At 36.7% G+C, this 17,286-nt stretch overlaps 2 protein-coding genes across 2 annotated transcripts in view; one reads left to right on the top strand and one right to left on the bottom strand.

Annotated features, from left to right (window-relative positions):
* The window catches only part of LOC131663001 (small glutamine-rich tetratricopeptide repeat-containing protein alpha-like), a 236,024-nt gene that overhangs the window by 164,196 nt on the left and 54,542 nt on the right, over positions 1-17,286 (bottom strand). The window contains exon 2 of the mRNA XM_058933056.1: positions 2,291-2,620. Within this exon, the coding sequence (XP_058789039.1) occupies positions 2,291-2,610 (320 nt within the window). The 5' untranslated portion in view covers positions 2,611-2,620. The remainder of the gene's footprint in view (positions 1-2,290; positions 2,621-17,286) is intronic.
* LOC131663013 (uncharacterized) lies at positions 3,990-5,758 on the top strand. Its single transcript, XM_058933069.1, has 3 exons — positions 3,990-3,996; positions 4,840-4,925; positions 5,000-5,758. The coding sequence occupies exons 1-3, from the start codon at positions 3,990-3,992 to the stop codon at positions 5,756-5,758; spliced, it is 852 nt and encodes a 283-aa protein (XP_058789052.1).

The raw sequence follows: 17,286 nt of genomic DNA, 5'->3' as shown, positions 1-17,286 counted from the left end.
ATTCGCTTGCGTTATTGTAAATGAGAATTTTAATTAATTATTATTAAATTTACGTATAATTAACGTAAAATATTGATATTATAACAATAGAACTAAGCATTATATGAGGGGTATTTAAAAAGTAAGGTAAGGTGATTTTATGGTTTTCTCAAAAAATACGTATTTCTTATCAATATATATGTTACCCCCTTCAAAGTTATCCCTGTTAGATATAATACACTTGTGCCAGTGCTTTTTCCAATCATCGTAGCACAAAAATAGCCAATCATTTTAAGGTATAGCCTTGAGTTCTTCCAGTGATGCAGTTTTTATCTTCTCAGTCGTTGAAAATCGATGTCCTTTCATGGGTTTCTTAAGTTTTAGGAATAGCAAAAAGTTACTAGGAGACAAATCCGGTGAATATAGAGGCTGAGGTATGACTGTGATGTTGATTTTGACCAAAAATCTCTCACAAGCAACGATGAATGAGAGGGTGCATTATCGCGATGCAAAATCTACGAATTGTTTTTCCAAAGTTCCGGACGTTTTTTGTGTATTGTCTCTTGCAAACAACACATAATTTCAAGATAATACTCCGTATCGACTATACGACCTTGTGGTAAGAATTCCTGATGAACTACGACAGGGTAATCAAAGAAGACAGTGAGCCAAACTTTGGCATTTGATCGAATTTGACGTGCTTTTTTGGGACTATTGGACTTTAGTTTCGATATCATAACCATATACCAATTTATTACCAGTTATAACCCTTTTGAGAAAATCAGGATCTTCATCCACTTCATTCAACATCTCCTAAGCAATGGTCATACGACAGTTCTTTTAATCAAAATTAAGCAATTTTGAAACGAATTTTGCTGACACACGTCTCATGCCCAAAACATCCGAAAGAATATCATGGCATGAGTCAACCGACATGCCAACATCTTCAGCAACTTCTCTGATGGCAATTCGACGATTTTTTAACATAATTTCTTTCATTATTCAACGTTTTCATCTGTTGATGTGCTAGGATGTCCAGGGCGAGGTTCATCTTCGATATTCTCTTGGCCTTCTTGGAACACCTTATACCATTTATTCGTATTTTTCTTACTCAGAGTAGACTCACCGTATACAATTGTCAACATTTCAAGAGCTTTAGAGCACTGGATTCCATTTTTCACGCAAAATTTAATGCAAACCTCTAACGCCTCTGCCAGAAAAACAACACATGCTATATATAGTCCAAACTATGAATATATGATCGTGGCTAGTGTACCAACAAAACAACAACAAAAATTAAAAACTTGAATGTATGTAACCCGCGAAAATTGAAGTCACTTTTTTTTAACACCTCTCGTGCAGTAATAATAACTTTTGTGATAGGAGCAAACTACCATCAAAACGTTCTTCTCGTTATTATTGAAAGTAAATGAAGATCCGTTGTCGTAAGACGCATGATAACGAAACAACAATAACTATGAGGGAAATGGCCACTGTAGAATCATATTAAGTGTTTCGCATCAATCTTTAATGTTTGCACCATTGAAATAATAACTGAAAATAATTCCAGTTGTTGACAAACTATAGCAATTTCCAATTATGGTAGATCGTATGTCTACGAATTTCTGCCTCACCGTAAAAAAATTGTTCTTTCGGGTTTCCAATTTACATGAGAGATGGCATCTATTAAGTACTGAATTGAACATTGTTAATGACGCTATTACTTTATTTATTGTTCGTGCAAGGTTATTTTATATTTTATTAAAATTAATTACAAAATCGAATTTTTTATTTCAAAACAATTGTTTTAAAATAATTTAATTATTTATTATTAATTATTATTTAATTATTATTGCATTTGAGCTTCTATAGGCTCATAATTCCTGATTTCAACTTATTAAAAGAGATATTAAAAGATAAAAAAGATAAAAAAAGAAAAACAAGATAAAAAGATAAAAAAGATAAAAAAGATAGTTATTAAAAGATTAAAATAAAAATTAAAAACTCTAAAGTGTTTTGCTTGTTTACACACAAATTAAACTTTGAATCAGAAAATATTTAAAAGGTTTTCGATAGTCATAATTTTTTGTGTATAATTAGACATTAATCAGATCTTGTAGTCCTACCAAATATTACTCTTTGTTGATTATATTATTAATAATAGTAAGAATACAAAAAAATTAGAAAATGTCTTTAAATATGCCCGATGTTACAAAACGGTTCTATCTTTTATTGTTGATTAGATACAAAAATGGAGTTCTGCAAAAGTAAAATGTGTGAGTAATAGTATTTTAAGAGAAAATATTCTTACTTTGTATAATTTAGGAGAGCTTCCTGATATTTTTCTATTTTCATGAGCGCATTCCCTTCATTCTTAAGTTTTTCAGCTTCAATTTTCGCATCTTTGGTAATGTCATATAAATTTTTTTGGTTCTTGACAGTAAGTATATTACGATATAACTGTAATATATCGAAGTCTTGATCAGCGTCAACAATATTCACACCAAATGCACTTTCTAAACATTGAATTGATACTTCCAAACTTTCTCGAGAATCAGCGGCAAGTTCATCTTCATTTAATATTTGTGTTAAACATTTTACTATAGATGCGATAAGTAATTTATTGGACATTTTTGAAAATCTAGAACAAAAGTGTATAATTATTATTGTCTTTTAGCAAATATTTTCCATGTTGGAGTTTCTACTAATATAGCAAAAATCATTTATATAAACTGTTGAAAAGTAATAAATTACAGGTTATTAGAGATTAGGCAAAGGATCTTCAGAATCGATTATCAGACTTATTAAGTAGTTGATTGTAAGTAAATTTATGTAATATTTAGCTAACCTTGTTGAAAATAATAACGTCAATAAATGATATCTGTTAATAATGTCTTTTAATGACATCATTGAATCGTGTCAAAATTTGAAACAATAAATGACGTCATTTCCAGTAGGCAAATAGATCCGCCTAGAGAAATGACGTTATTTTTTACCGCAGAATTTATTTTCAATTCAAATATACAATAAAATAGTGCGAAAACTTCGCTACAGTTGCCTTTTTTCCTGACCAACAAAAATTAGAAAAAAAAACGCTTTTTTCTGGGCCTCCTAAAGCAGGCTGCTTCCTTAATTCCTGAGAAATTTCTTTTTTTGAATTGACGTAGTATTCCAAGTTACCACCTCACTCTACGTAATCTTAGTATTCCAATTTTTGAGAATTCCTCCACCTCCTTTCCTCACCATTAAAAAGCGATTCTATGCGACATTCATTTTTAGCTCTGTTTAACAGGAAGACTGATTTTTAATAAAACACGAAATTATCAGACTTACTTCACCGATAACGTTGACTGTCATTTATCAGACTATATGCCATAGTTTAGAAACTCGATTAATTAATTTTGGTTGGTCTCTGGTTGAGATCCAAACTGTTGTACTTATTATTATTCCACTATCTCCTATTGATCACGGACATATTTTCATGACACATGAGGTTTTCAGGCTTACTTTCGTGACTGCGTTGACGATAATCTATTTGTATTTCAATTGACAACAAATTAAAATAAGTACGATTACGAGATTTACAGTAGAAATAGTAAAAGATATTATTTTTATTGGTATTTTCAGACTTTCAAATTATTTTGTTACCTTATTTATTTAGGTGAGTAACTTATTTTCAAATGACTATTTTTTCAACGAAACCGATCTGTCTCGACTTATTAATAAAGAAACAATAATTTAAACCTCATTGGGTAACAAGAAATAAATAATAATAAAATTATATATTGTAATACAGTAAAATTCGTTACATTATAATTTGAAGAAAAACTAAAATGTTTACCATATTTTTATTTCCTATCGAGAAATCAAAACGTGATTAATTAATAGACAGTTAAATAAACGGTAAGATTTGGCATTTTAAAGAAAAGTATATTGATTATGTAAATTAGAAATTCAGACGTTATAGTGCAGTTGTCCCCGCGACCTTGTCAACGTTCGTTTTCGGAGACATGCCCGGTGCGCGGACGAGAAATAGAATGTTATAGCTGGGTCGCACCCAGCCGTGTCCCGAAAGATACCTGGCACCGATGAGTGTGGGGAACCGGCGAGGTGCGCGAGTGCGCGGGTGAGCGGACTTCGTTGTTTCTGCAGACAGTGAGTAACCAACGGTAACCGCGACGGAAGCAATAACAACGAGCGTAACAACAGGTTGAGGCGGCAATATTGATAGATCAAACGAGAGGACGAGCGAGAGAACAAACAGCGACGATAATAACACCATCGAGGCGGTTAACGAGAAGGAGCGCACCAGTGACGTCATACAGCGCAGCGTTCTAGCCGTCAGAGAGGTTGAAGGTCGAGGTCGGTGTCGTGTTCTCTCTTTTCCCTCTCTTTCTTGCATGTTTGGGCGCCAGCTCATGGGTGAATAGTGTGGCAGATCTGCCGGCTACCCCGTTAACGAAACGATGACGGAAATTTTTTATCGGGCATTCATTGTAATAATTAGCTTTCAAAAGGGAATCGGCAGGCTGACCAGCCACCGATTCACCTTCGCGCCCGCGTTTGTTAATGTGCCGCTTGTAGTATATCGGCGTGAGATCGCCGTCTTGTAGTCGATTGTTGACAAGTAAAGGATTAGTGTATTAATCCGATGTTGTGTTTATTCGCCACTGTATCACTCCTCATCCCGACTTCGAATCCGTGCGTTTAACGTGGTTTTGCTCGACGCGTTATTCAGTCGTGGGAACGTCTTTTGCTTCCCGAATCTCCAAATAAATAATATGTGCGGACGGCCGCGAGCTACCAAGACGGGAACGGCCGATTTCACCGTTACAATTGATACAAATTTATAATTTTTAGATCAAAGCGATTACACGAATGCTAAACTAGTTTTCTTCGACTTGGAAACGACGGATCTAGATAATAATCATCCAGAAATGACGCAAGTAAATTAAATAAATATTCAATAAATAAATTTATTTTATGCTCTGGTATAAATATATTTTTTTTTTTTTTCTAGATTGCAGCTTGTTCAAAAGATGAAATTTATAGTGCCTATGTTATTCCTTCAAGAGGTGTACCAAAGCGCATCAATGATATCACTGGTTTTCAGGTTATTGGGGACGAGATGTTTTACGATGACACATTATTAAAAACTGTGTCACTGCGAGTTGCATTCGAAGACTTTTTAACATTTTTGCATCAACAAGACAACAATGTTATACTTGTAGCTCATAATGAATACAGATTGGAATTTCCATTATTATTAAGGACTTTATCGAGACTCCATTTGCTGGAACAATTTAAGACTATTGTAAGTGGATTCAGAGATACACTGAACATCTTTCACAAAGTTTTTCCAGCACGTAAGAAAGAAAAAAAGTCTTTTTCTCAAACGTTTCTAGCTACGGATTATTTAGGTTCGGAAAGCGTAGAGGGAGTGGACAATGCTCTTACAGATATCAATACTTTGCAAAAGCTTATTGCTAAAATTAAAATTGACAATTCAATAATTATCAATCTCACTCAGAGTATTTTCGATTTTTTACGCAGTGAAGCTTTGAAAACTACCCACTCTACTAACAAAATTTCTTTGGAATATCTCAAAGATTGTATTTCATCTAATATGTTATCACGAATAGCAAAAGCAGGTATTAATCGTAATATACTTATTGATGTTTACAAAGCAAAAGGTCCAAAAGGAATAGAAGTCCTGCTTGGTGAAGGTGTAAGAGGTCGACCGCGACTTACGAAACATAAAAGTGTATTGCCACGTTGATAAAAAAATTAATACTTCGGCAAACTGAAGATTTTGCTTTCATTGACATGTACATTTTGATTAATAATTGTGCAATGTAAATATTGACATTTTCGAGATTAATTGAAAAATATACTCGAAAATAATATTTTACTCCGATCGACGAGTAAAGCACAAATTAGCTCGCGCTACAGCTATTAAAAAAATTACTGCATAAGAGAATCGATAACAATTGAATTACATTGTTCCATATATATTGTAATGTAAAAAATTATGTTATTAATTTAAATGAATAATTCTTTAGAACAATATTTTTTATTGTAGTTTAATTTTTAATGAGTTGTGGTTGTTGCGTGTAATCATAATCAAAAATGATTCCTTCAATACAGCATTACATCATTCGCTACAGTCAAAATTTTGTTCATTTGCGCAAGTATGTATGTAATTTAATAATTTATGTTTTAATGTAACTCTACGAAATGCCTATTACTACGACAAAATGTTCAGATACTGTACTTATAAACTCAATGAGCGAAAATGCAACATATTCATAAATAAATAAATTTATCAACTGTTTTGAAAAAATGAAAGACTATTTTTTTATTTGTATGTACATGCGCAGTAGCCGAAGCCATACAGCCGTCCATTGCAACGTTGCCAAATTTACACTGTCTAGCTATCTTAATCAAAGTTGAACATTTTGTGTATGATTTTCATTAGAAAACTTTTCTATAAGGCCGATAAGGTCATGGTATTATAATGAAAAGCCAAACCTCAATATCTAACAATCATCCTGTGAAAAGCTTATTGCTTTGTTAGTTTGTTAAGTTACTTTAATAACGAAATATACGAGGTGTGATCAAAAAGTAAGGTGAATTTTGAAATTTAGCGGGCTACGTCCGTTCGATCTTCGACTTTTTTATTTGGTTATGTCGGTACACTCGTCTAGAACATACGTTCCAAATTTCAGCTTTGTAGTATGTTTGGTTTGTTTGTGAGAGGCATCAAGGTTAGAAGTGTTTTGCGTGCTCCACGATTTGCTGCTGTCTAAAAACATGCAGAAGAAAGAGTTTGCATTAAATTTTGTGTGAAAAATGGAATCAAATGTTCCAAAACACTTGAAATGCTGAAAGTGGCATACGGTGAGTCTACTTTAAGCCAAAAAAATGTTTACAAGTGGTATAAACTCTTCCAAGAAGGCCGAGAAGACACCGACGACGAACCTCGTTCTGGACGCCCCAGCACATCAACAACGGATGAGAATGTTGAAGAAGTGAAGAAAATAGTGTTGGGAAATCGTCGAATTACCATTAGAGAAATTGCTGATGATATTGGCATCTCATTTGGTTCGTGCCAATCAATTTTGACGAGTGTTTTAGACATGAGACGTGTGTCAGCGAAGTTTGTTCCGAAATTGCTCAATTTCGACCAAAAGAAACGTCGCATGAGCATCGCCCAAGAGCTACTGAATGACGTCAACGATGATCCAGATTTACTCAACAGGGTTATAACAGGTGACGAAACATGGGTATACAGTTATGACGTCGAGACTAAGACTCAATCGTCCCAGTAGAGGCATTCTGGATCACCAAGACCAAAAAAAGCACGCCAAGTTCGATCAAATGTAAAGGTTTTGCTTACAGTTTTCTTTGACTGCAGGGGCGTGGTGCATCATGAGTTCTTGCCACAGGGTAGAACAGTAAACAAGGAATATTACCTGCAAGTTATGCGCAATTTGCGCGAAGCAATCCGCCAGAAACGTCCGAATTTGTGGAAAAATAAAAATTGGCTTTTGTACCATGATAATGCCCCTGCTCACACATCGTTGCTTGTGCGCGAATTTTTGGTTAAAACCAACACAGTAACGATGCCACATGCACCGTATTCCCCAGATCTGGCCCCCTGTGACTTTTTCTTGTTCTCAAAACTGAAGAGGCCCATGAAAGGACGGCGTTTTGCCACGAATGAGGAGATAAAGACGGCATCGAAGAATGAACTAAACAAGATCACAAAAAATGATTTTTTGAAATGCTTTGAGAATTGGAAAAAGCGTTGGCACAAGTGCATTATATCCGAGGGGGATTACTTTGAAGGAGATAAAATAAAAATTGATGAATAAATTAATATTTTTTGAGAAAAATAAAAATTCGCCTTACTTTTTGATCACACCTCGTATACTCATTATAGTGGGGGTCAATTGAGAAAGTTGACAATATAAATACGGTTTTTTATATTGAAATACTCTATGAATGGTGCTAATTATTTTTTTTTATTGAAGACCTATACTTCCGTTATGAATACTGATCAATTTGGTTATGCAAGATAATAATAAAGCGAAGTTAAAAATATTTGTATGGCCACAGTCTGAGTATGATAACGATAATTTTGAAAACGCTATATTTTTGGAAAACGTGCGATAACATGACCTAAAATTTTTTTGTACACATACATTAATATTATCTATGATAGATTTCAAATTCATTAATGTGTAAAAAATTTACTTTACTGGAGAACCTAATTAAGTGTTTCTCAAAATAGCCATTGTTTTTATCATAATCTTCTCATTCGATATGAATAGCTATCCGGTAAGCCACTGTTTTAGGTATGGAAATAACAACTAGTTATTCGGGGCCAAATCTGGTGAACGCAATGAATGGTCAATATATTCAAACTTCAATTCCTAAATTTTAGCCATTAAAACTGCAAATGTAAGTTCGTGAATCGCTTGATTAAACAGAATTTATTTGTTAAAATAAGAACAATTTTCCTGTATTTTCTCACTTAACTGGTCCAATAATATTCTCCGGTAATTATTTGTCCTTTTTTAAATAGTCGATGAAGATAATTCCACGTGCATCCCAAAACACAGTGGATTAACTTTGCCGATCTAGTTCAAAGTCTTTACCTTCACTGAAACCCGTTCACTTTTAACAATCCACTGTTTTGTACCTTCGTCTCGGAAGTATAATGGTGTATTCATATTTCGTCTACAGTTATACATTATAGTAGAAAATGGTCCAAGTTATGATGGATGTGCGTCAGGAAAGCCTTAGTGACGACTATACGATTGCATTTATTCTCTATTGTGAGCAAACGGGGCATTCATCTTGCCAATATTTTTCTCATGTCCAATTTATAATCAAAATAGAAATAACAGTACCTGTTGATACCGTTACCTAAACTATTTCATGCAATTTTATTCTCCGATCACTCAACACCATATCGTGAATTTTGTAAATCATTTGAGGGGTACTCACTTATACAGGTAGTTCTGAATGATGTTCTTCTTTTGTTGATGTATGACTACGTTTGAATTCATTTATCCAATTGTAAACAGTTGTAAGTATAGGGGCGGATACGACATGAACTGTTTCTTACTCAACTTTGATTTCTTTCGGTGTAAGGCCTTTTAAATAGAAATATTTTATTACCGCTTGAAATTCATTATTTTTTTCTATAATTAAAAGATAAACAAAAGTTTTTCACTTTAATCAACAATAAAAACGGAACCATTTGACGAATCTGGCTGAAACTTTGACAGATAATTTTACTGTTGTCATTGTTATTAGTAGTAAGTTGGTTGACTGACTCCTGTCCCCTCCTGCTCTCCGGTTAATAAACGCGAATATTTCGATTTCACCGCACGCATTCCGGTACGATTGCGTGTCGAGCGAAATAAAGAAATAAAAACGGATTAACTACCCCGTTACACCATACACTAAATATGATTGTGATCTATCAATTGCTTTTGTGGGAAGCTTTTAATAATTTTTCCCGTAATATTATCATAACCTAGATAATCAGAACCATAATATTATCATAACCTTATTAGTTATTTTGAATACTTTCTTTATTTTAACTGGGTCCTGCACTATTTGGGATCCTTCAGTAAAGCTTCTACTTCTTGTTCAGAGATTATCCTTTGATGAAGTTTGAATACTTCGCTTAAATGATTTGCGAAAGTTGTAATTTTTTTTCTTATCTGAATAGATGGTATGAACGAAGTTGTTCTGTTTAATCGTTTGGTCGCATTCCATAATGAGTAATTTGTAGCTTCGGGTGGAATAAGTACGAGGGTCGTTTGAAAAGTCCGTGCAAAAATAAAAACTGCTTGATTTTTTTTAATAAATCTTTATTTTTCAACATAGTCTCCTTTTAGGCTTATACAATTCATCCAACGCTGCTCTAGTTTGTTAATCCCTTTCAAATAATAGGATTTGTCCAAATCTGTAAAATAGGCATTCGTTTCTGCAATCACCTCCTCGTTTGAATAAAATCTTTTCCCCGCCAGCCATTTTTTCATATTAGGCAACAAATAGTAGTCCGACGGATACAAGTCTGAAGAATAGGGGGGATGTGAAACGAGTTGGAACCCTATCTCCATCAGTTTTGCGGCCACAACTGCTGAGGCGTGAGCTGGCACATTGTCATGGTGGAAGAGGACTTTTTTGTGGGCCAATGGTGGACGTTTCTCTAGCAACTCGGTTTTCAAACGATCCAATAACGATGAATAATATTCGCCTGTAATGTTTTTACCCTTTTCCAGATAGTCGATGAGATTATTCCTTGCGAATCCCAAAAGACAGTCGCCATAACCTTCCCGGCCGAAGGAATTGTCTTCGCCTTTTTCGGAGCAGATTTCCCCTTGGTAACCCATTGTTTAGACTGTTCTTTGATCTCAGGAGTTTAGTGATGTATCCATGTTTCGTCTACAGTGATGAAACGACACTTAAAGTCTTGCGGATTTTGCTGGAACAGCTGCAAACCATTCTTGCAACACTTCACACGATCTCGTTTTTGGTCAATCGTGAGCAATCGCGGCACCCATCTAGCGGACAGCTTTTTCATGTCCAAATGTTGGTGCAAAATATTATGTACCCATTCGCTCAAGATGCCTACAGTACTAGCAATCTCATGCACCTTCATTCTTCTGTCAGCCATCACCATATCATGGATTTTATCAATGATTTCTGAAGTGGTAACCTCAACAGGGCATCCAGATCGTTCAGCGTCTTTTGTGCTCATATGGCCACTCCGAAAATTTTGATACCACATATAAACCATTCTAATCGAAGGTGCACAATCATCATAACGTTTATCAAGCTTCTTTTTAATCTCCTGAGGCGTTTTGCCTTAGAAAAAGTAATGTTTAATCAATACACGAAATTCTTTTTCGTCCATTTTTTTACAAACACTCGATTTCTTTGATTGAAACGAATGTAAAACGCAAAGTAATTGGCCTATCTGGCTGAAACTTGATGTGTGCTCTTCCAAGATATGCCACTAATTGAAATTAACCTTGATACGCACTAGTAGCGCCATCTCTCTGACTTTGCACGGACTTTTCAAACGACCCTCGTACTCTGAGATTCTTTTTCATTTTTGCGTTTTTCTCCTCATACGTATAACACGTGTTTCAATTATTTGGCTGCTCGATTTAATTTCGTTTTATATTGGCTCACTCTAGTAATCTGATAAATTTTGCTAAATAGTCTCTTTAAATTTTTTGTGCTATTGTAGTGGAAATGATTTGTTGAGATTTTCTCTTCATTACAGTAATAGAGCATTGGTTAATGGCATCAGTTAAGAGTGAGTTAAATGATTAAATACTGCTCTCTATTAGTAGCTGATTTAAGAGGTACATTACATCTAATACATTCTTTTGTGAAGTGTGTATATTTTTTCTAGATGGCTATTGTAAAGTTCTTTACAGTTATTTGTACTTTTGCGTGAAAAGTGACTAATATCGAGAAATGATCTGATGTAAGGTCGAAGCTTAAAAATGCTTGGAGTATGGTTATGATTATTCCTTTTACTATTGCAAAGTCAATCAAATCAGATAACTTGTTAACCTCTGTTGGTTAGTAAATCGATTCACCAGTGGATATTGGACAGGATATCCAGGGTGGATCATTTTAATCAATTCATATCAATATCTTCGAAAAGAATTGGTAAAAAAATTATTCATACGAAAGTTGTCTCAGACGAAGGGGGTCGTCTAATTGTAAAGTTGGTTTTCATCTTGAACTGTACTTTCAAGGTGCTTTGAACGTTAAAGGGTTTTTTTCAACGGAAATCCCTATTTTTGACTGAATTCAGAAAGAGTGGGAAATTTTACGTCCAAAACGTCATTTCTAAAATTTTTTTATGACCCCTACAAGATCATATCAAGGTCACATGCTAAAAAATACTGTGGTTGTTATTTAATGGCATTTTCTGATAGAGTAATTGTGTTTGATGTACTTTCACGAGAAATAACTTAAGAACTCAATAATCCAATAACCCAATAACCTGAATAACCTAATAACACAAAAACTTAAAAACCAATAATCAATAACTAAGAACCTCAATGACTTAAGAACTCAATAAGTAAGGACCTAATAACCTAATAATATAAGTACTCAAATAACCCAAAACCCAATAACTAAGGACCTAACAATTTAATGTGACGACTTTGAAAAAATTCAACGTGAGTCTCCTAGCCTCTCACCCGGGTTCTTATTTAACGTGAGTCCCCTAGCCTCTCACTCTTATCATATTACATTCAATGTTCAAAATGTCCTCCATCAGCTTCAAAACACAAATTTATGCGCCTTTGAAAATGTTGTACTGTTCTGAGCAAGGTCTTCTCTTCGAACTGCTGCACAAGCTTGATGAATCCGGTCCATTATGTCTTCTTCCGTTGTTAGCTTTTGTGCAAAAACAACATTCTTTAAGTAGCCCCACAAGTAAAAGTCAGAAGATATTAAATCAAGAGAGTTCGGAGGCCAGTTAACTAGAACTCCTTGACCTATCCACCTCTCATTATAATTTCGGTTTTGAAATGCACGTACTGTTCGTGCGATATGGGGAGGTGCACTATCTTGTTGAAGCCACATTTGTCATCGTATTTCCAAATCGACTTCCTCCAAAAGTTTTGGGAATCGATCAGTTAGCAATTCCAAAGACCTATGTTGATCCACATTTCTATCAAAAAAATACGGCCCAATCAGATAATCGTTGACTATGCCACACCACACTATAATAATATACCATCGATTTTGATGGTCAACAGTGAGGATTTTCATGAGAGCATAACACTTGTGTCTATTTAGTTGACCATCACTATAAAATTTAGCATCATCTAAAACAGAACTTCTCTAAAAAACCCTGGGTGATTTTCTATTGCTTTTAAAGCCCACTGGTAAAATTCGACACGGACTTAAATGATAGGGCATGGACGTCCATTAGCGAGCCTTGCGTCGCCTGCTCTGGACACGTTCAAACCAATCCCCATTTCCGATGCCAACCTAAGCCCTAACTGACCCATTATCGTATATAAGGCTCCGGTGTCATGGAATGCTCTGATTCTATAAGTCACCTAAGTCTACCGGCAACCACCATCTGGTTTCATCCTCGGGGTCGTATCCACGAGTTTCCTTTGCACCTACAGCAACTACACTATTCAGCATCTGTTTCCTTGAGCCGCTGCTACATCGGTGGGTTTATCCTTACCGGCGACCTGCTTCGGCATAAGAGCGTCTTGTGTGAGGTCACTCGACCTTTTCAGATCCTTGGGTCTCTCACTTCCTTTATGGATCGGGTCTTTTCCCTTCTCCATTATCTGGATCCGGCCTCCTGGTCCTTCCAGGATAAGACCGTTTCACCGCTCTGCCGGGGTCTGGTTTAGGGCTCGTTCGTCAACTGCTCTGTCTGGTGTCCTTTTAGGATTTGTTCGGATTCCTGGGTCGCCAAACAATGTACTTTTCTCTGTCGATGATCTGCAGCGAGAGATCGAATTCACTGGAGACGCGAAGATGATCTCTTTGCTTTGCTCTCCTTGCCGTTTCTCTTGCTGCAATCTGGGCAGAACTTTCGGCTAAATCCCAGTTTGCTACAAGCGGAATACTAAAGAGGTTTAGTGAAGTCTATATTCCGCCTCAAAACTTCTCGCCGCTCGTCAGAAGACCCGAGAGAAGGTGGACTCCTCAGGTGGCTTTTGCACTGTTCTGGAGGACTTTCGCACATTTCTGACGCCATTGTTCGCAAAATTTGCTCTATGCCCTTCAGTCGCTCCTTTATTTTTTGTCGGAATTGGAGGATTGGGCAACCGATACCGACGTTTCTCCGGTAGGTCTTCTGGCAGGGTTCTCCACTTTCTCATGATCCCGCTGCTGATCCTCCTCCTTCCTTCTTCGCCCTTTCCCATCCCCCGCTACTGCGGCGGTTTGGGTCTTATAAGCCGTCCTTTTACTTGGCTGAGACGTGTGTTGAGGGAAGATCGTCGAATTCGAGTCCGCAAATACGCGTGGGTGTCGACCGTAGGACAACGTATTTTGTACTTTAGTCGACTTTCTATTGAATTCGCGTATCGACGTCAACTCGCTTCGACGCAACTGGATCAGGATGTCAGGATGTTAACGAGGGCTACCAGGTTGGACACATAATCCCTCACCAACACGTCTTCGTCCTGGAACCGGTTTTGTACTTCCTGCGACAGCCTTTGCTGCTGTTGCGTACTGGTTCCAAACCATTCCCGGGCGTCGGCGATGAATTTGGCGTAGCTAAGTCATTGGTGCTTGTTGTCGTACTATGTCCTCGCTTTGCCCTCGAGGATCTTTGATACGGAACACATAACCTCGTCGTCGGTTAATCCTGTGTCCACGCGTAGGTCCTTCAACCTGAATAGAAACGTATCAACGCTCTGTGCCCTGCTGCGTGCGAACCTCAGCTTCTACCCGCAGACTATCTTTCCTACATCGCAGGTTGTGAAAAAACCTGACGATATATTCGGGACGGTGCCAGACGATCCGCTTCGGCTCCTCTGCCTTTCTGGCGCGGATCTTCCCCTATCCTCTTGATCGTCTTCACCTCCTCTTCCTGGGAGGGCTCCTGTAGGGGTAACGTCCCTTCTTCTTGGGACGGATCTAGGTGGATTAGGTATACTTTCCGAAATTCCTGAGTCGTAGTGGCAGGTGTACATCTCTTGGAAATCCACACTGTGTCTCAGGCGCGGTTGAATTGAATCTTGCTGGGGCGTGTGGGCTGCCTTGCTCATTTCCTGCATTCCACCCTCCAGGTCTCTTAAATTTTCGGCCTAATGGATCTATATCGCCTTGTATCACCTAAGGAATGAGCGGGGTGCTACATTTATTAGTGTCACTCTCTTAACTGCCTTTATTTCCTTTATTTACTCCTAAGGCGCAAACTCGCGAGATTTGTGACCACGTACAGTCCCCGTATAATCCAATATAGCAAAACTAACCGAGAAATTCTACCTATAGATCGGAGCCCGCTGTTTGCTTGCTTTACCGGATTAGTTTTTTTATGGACTGCACGCTTGGTTCTCGCACTCTGCTCCTATCGTCTCTCACGTGCTTCTGTCCGCCCTTTTATCCACCCAATGTGACTTGAAACGAGTTAGCACCTGCTAATTACCGACGATTTGGGATGGTTTCGACCTTTAGGTTAATCACGCTTTCGGCCCTAACATACAATACTCTATAATTGAATCAAGGTCGGAGCGACTCCCTTTTTCCTTTTGCAGAGTGTGTACCATACAAATCTAGCGCTATTACCCGCTCAAATCTTCCTAAACGCTCACGCTATCGTATCTCTCTCCCGTGCGTCGATTATCTCCGACGCACAAACCTATACGCATATTTTGGATCTTAATACTAGTTGGATGCCATGTAAGAGAGGGAGGGGGATAAGCCGTACAAACGGGAAAAATGTTTATTAAATATCCCACGTTGCAGAGCTAACCGCCACTTTATTAAGTACGTGTAGGGTATACGTAATTCTGCCTTTACGTTTGTTACACGCTCTAACTTCACGTAGCTCCTTCAGTTGAACCTACCTTAAGTCACCTGATTTATGATTCTTGTCTTCTGTATGGTGTGGAAGTGCATATATGTACCTCCTATAATCTCCTAGACAAAATCGGTTCAAATATTTTCGGGAAACGAGCTTACTGTAGGTGAAGGTAAAGAAAGTACGCAATATGACGAATTAAAACTATAATCCTTTTAATCGGATTAACACTAAATACACTTACCCGGACCGAAAGGGAAGAGAGAGAGAGAGAGAGAGAGAGAGAGAGAGAGAGAGAGAGAGAGAAGGAAAATACGAAATTAAACCGGCATGAGCTAATGCACGGTGCGACTATTTACTAAGCAACTCGGCGCTAACCCTACCTGTCACGCAATACGAATAAAAAATAATGCCGTGAATATAATAGGTGCACTTACTCTTCGTTGCGGTTTCGGTGATCAGCCGTAACTGTTAATGCAAACAATAATCTAGGCCGTTCCTAGTCGCGCCGGGTGATGCTGCTGCTGTTGTCGCCGATCTGCCTAAAACTGCTAATGCTGCTGACTTTTACTGTCTCGGACTGCTGTCACGGCTGTTGCTGTTGCAGTTGCTGCTGTTTGCTTGGACTGCTGTTGCTGCCGTTACAGTGGCAATTGCCGCTGTCGCTAATTTGCTCACGAACACTGACACAACACTAATAATTTTGCGCACGGAAAGATGTAGCAAACGTACTCGGCAGCGGCTCAGACGAAACTAAACTCCATATTCTGCGCACGACTCCTCTTGCTCCAAATAGTTAGCTTGCGAATCGCGAACGATTCGATACTTCTAATCGACTACCGTTGCACTATAAAGCAGTAAAAATTAAAAAATTCGCTTTTAAACTATCTTATTATCCAAAGTACTAATTTTCATTAATAGGGATGGCTTTACTCTTCAAAAATATTTTTTATTAAAAATGCAGAAAAACATAAACTTTATTTTTTTATTTTCTTTATAAAAAACAAAACTGAGTTATAATTACATTATTTTTCAAGTTTTTACTGCAGAAAATGATATCCATTTTTTAATATTTTGGGTATTAAAAATAGTGGTTACAACCCCTAAAAGCCAAACGTACCAGATTTAATTTTACTTCTCACAAGGATTATTATCCATTTAATTTTACTAAAAAATATTGATTAGAAAAAAAATTATTTGAAAAAAATTATTTTTAGGATGGATCTTTGAAGGTCGATTTCACGCCTTACATATGTTTTTCTGCCGATAAAAACAACGAATCTTTTATTTTTTTCATGTACTACTACAACATATACAAGAATTATTGAAATTGGTGCGTTCGGGTTGGGGTACTTTCCTTGTTAATATTAGATAAAATTATTTGGCGCTTCGTTCCATGTGTTGTATAGTATTTCTTTGATTTTACACGAATTTATAATGTTTTTGATAATCCCAGTTTAACACTATCTTTTTTTAGTATCTCAAGTAATAGTGACAATGGCAAAAGTAATTATATTTTTAATTATGTTATTTAAACGATTGCATGTTGTTTCCTGATCTTACAGCTGCAATGATAATCCAACCGCTCTTATTAACAAGATTTTATTTTTTTGTATAATAAAATGCAAAAGGTATTACGGTATCTATTGAGATTACTCTGCATATATCCAAAGTATTGATAAGTGGATAATGATTAGTGAAATCTGTAATTACTTTCATTGCCAATACGATAATGTCTAATTTGTCAAAAACACTGT

Source organism: Phymastichus coffea, unplaced genomic scaffold, assembly GCF_024137745.1.
Source record: "Phymastichus coffea isolate CEN01 unplaced genomic scaffold, Cenicafe_Pcof_1.1 PCOF00029, whole genome shotgun sequence".
In the NCBI taxonomy this organism is placed as follows: Eukaryota; Metazoa; Arthropoda; class Insecta; order Hymenoptera; family Eulophidae; genus Phymastichus; species Phymastichus coffea.
This window is presented reverse-complemented; position numbering and strand designations above follow the sequence as displayed.

Coding starts and splice junctions, on each gene's coding strand:
- LOC131663013 (XM_058933069.1), top strand. Junction 4,926..4,999: donor ATCATCCAGAAATGACGCAA/GTAAATTAAATA, acceptor TTTTTTTTCTAG/ATTGCAGCTTGTTCAAAAGA.